The sequence below is a fragment of the Pteropus vampyrus genome, unplaced genomic scaffold (assembly GCF_000151845.1).
Source record: "Pteropus vampyrus isolate Shadow unplaced genomic scaffold, Pvam_2.0 Scaffold86, whole genome shotgun sequence".
Lineage (NCBI taxonomy): Eukaryota > Metazoa > Chordata > Mammalia > Chiroptera > Pteropodidae > Pteropus > Pteropus vampyrus.
Genome location: NW_011888867.1, coordinates 4872508 through 4874613, shown reverse-complemented (window position 1 = coordinate 4874613; position 2106 = coordinate 4872508). Strand labels below are relative to the sequence as shown.

General features: G+C 67.2%; 1 protein-coding gene across 5 annotated transcripts in view; it reads left to right on the top strand.

The window, feature by feature from the left end:
- Nucleotides 1-1015, top strand: part of PEX14 (peroxisomal biogenesis factor 14) — a 121954-nt gene extending 120939 nt beyond the window's left edge. For all 5 annotated transcript variants that reach the window (XM_011363569.2, XM_011363570.2, XM_023532639.1 and 2 more), the window contains one exon: nt 46-1015. In XM_011363569.2, coding sequence (XP_011361871.1) covers nt 46-493 — 448 coding nt within the window. In that variant the 3' untranslated portion in view covers nt 494-1015. The remainder of the gene's footprint in view (nt 1-45) is intronic.
- The last annotated feature ends 1091 nt before the right edge of the window (nt 1016-2106 follow it).

Below are 2106 nucleotides of genomic sequence, written 5' to 3'. Positions count from 1 at the left end.
CCAGGATGCTGCCACATCACTGTCCTCTCCCTGCTCCTTGGCCAGGAGGCAGTTCCCGCCGTCCCCATCGGCCCCGAAGGTCCCCTCCTGGCAAATCCCAGTCAAGTCGCCGTCACCCTCCAGCCCGGCCACCGTGAACCACCACAGCAGCAGTGACATCTCACCCGTCAGCAACGAGTCCACGTCGTCCTCGCCCGTGAAGGAGGGCCACAGCCCCGAGGGCTCCACGGCCACGTACCACCTGCTGGGCCCCCAGGAGGAGGGCGAGGGGGTGGTGGACGTCAAGGGCCAGGTGAGGATGGAGGTGCAGGGCGAGGAGGAGACGCGGGAGGACGAGGAGGACGAGGAGGACGAGGACGTGAGCCGCGTGGACGAGGAGGACCGCCTGGGCGTGCAGAGGGAGGACCGCCGCGGCGGGGACGGCCAGATCACCGAGCAGGTGGAGAAGCTGCGGCGGCCGGAGGGCGCCAGCAACGAGCACGAGCGGGACTAGGCCGCCCGCCCGTCGCGGTCGGCGGCACCGGGCAGGGGCACCGCGCTGTCCACCCAGCCTCCTCTCACCTGGCCCGCCCGCTCCTCAGCTCCGCCCCAGACAGCCAGCCTTTGACCTTGGTGTGTTTGACCTTGGCGTGACCATGGCAGGCCGAGGGCGTCGAATCCTCTGGGCTCAGGCCCCTCAGCCTGGGCCCTGGGGCAGACGTCTTAGCCAACCCAACACCGTGCATGACGAGGGGTAGTGTCCGTCCCTGACTCTGAGCCTCAGGAGGGCGAGCCGCGTTGATGTGTCTGCTGTCCCCCCGCCCCCTCCTGAGCGCCTGCCCCGGCCCCACGTGCCCGTCGCCCTCCCAGACACACGAGCGAGGTCACTGCGCTTCGCCCGTCGCGCTTGCCACGCTGTGGCTCCGCTCCCGGCACCAGGGCCGCAGCACATGGTCATCCGAGTGTCAGGCATGGGCTTCGGAAGACGAGATACGACTGTACAGAATTGTAATAAATACAAGTTGCCACTATTTAATTCCTGCCTGCGGCTCCCCGTCTGCTCAGGGCGCCCCGTGCCCGGGGTGGATGTCGGCCAAGGCTGCACCGGGCGAGCCCTGGGGGTGACCGCAGGGGACATGGGGCCAGGCCTGGGCGTTCCTCGGGCTGCGCGCCCAGAGCCCGGGGCTTCATCCTCGGTCCCGAGTGTCTGGTGAGGGCAACACCCCGCTCCAGGAGGAGAAGCGCCTCAGGGTGCTGTGTATCGACCCGAAGTGGAACGTGGTGAGCTCCCTTCCTTACATGGGCGGGTGTGCTCCCCGACAGCGGCTCGCTCTCTTCCTCCCTGTCCGCCCCTCCCACCCTCCCTGTAGCCCTCACAGCATCCAGGCGAACCCTCAGGGACAGCGGCCCTGGCCTGCAGTGTCATGGCCGGGCACGGGGATGGAGCCCACGGTCACGTCGGGGCACCTTGTGGAGACACAGAGCAGGGGTCGTGTGGCCACAGTGCGGGCTCTGCAGCGGTGTGAACCCCTCCGTGCTCTGGACCGCAGCGCTGCCACCGCCGGGGGCCGAGGGCGAGCGACCTGGCATTGGGGCTGTTTCGTCTCAGAAGACACCTCACCTCCACCGAGGCCCCTCTTCGGGGCTCAGGGTGCAGTCTCCTGCCCTGGCAGCAAACCCTTTTCTGACATACAGGATGGCCACAGTGGAGGTGGCACGTGGGTCGTGGTCATCGGCCCCTCTCCCTGACCCCCCTCAGGTCTGGCCCCAGGCTGGTTTCCCAGGCTTTGTTTTTGATGCTCATAGCCTCTGCGACATCCCACCATGTTTCCTAGGGACAGAGTCCACAGTGAGTGTCACCTCTGCCTCCTCGCTGTCCCCAAAGAAGCCAGGGTTCTCCACCCCAGGGCTGCCAGCCTAGCCCAGATGAGGACCCATGACCAGGAGCCAGATGGACAGGCCTGAGATGTCTGGGCAGAGGTCAGAGCCTTGATCCGAAGCTCCCTCAGCCCCCACGGGACTGGCCTCGGGGTCAAGACGGGCTCTCCCGCCCCCTGATCTCGGCCAGTAGAAACCCCTGGTCCTGAGGGGGTGGTCACAGAGGCCTCCCCCTCAAATTTGGTGATG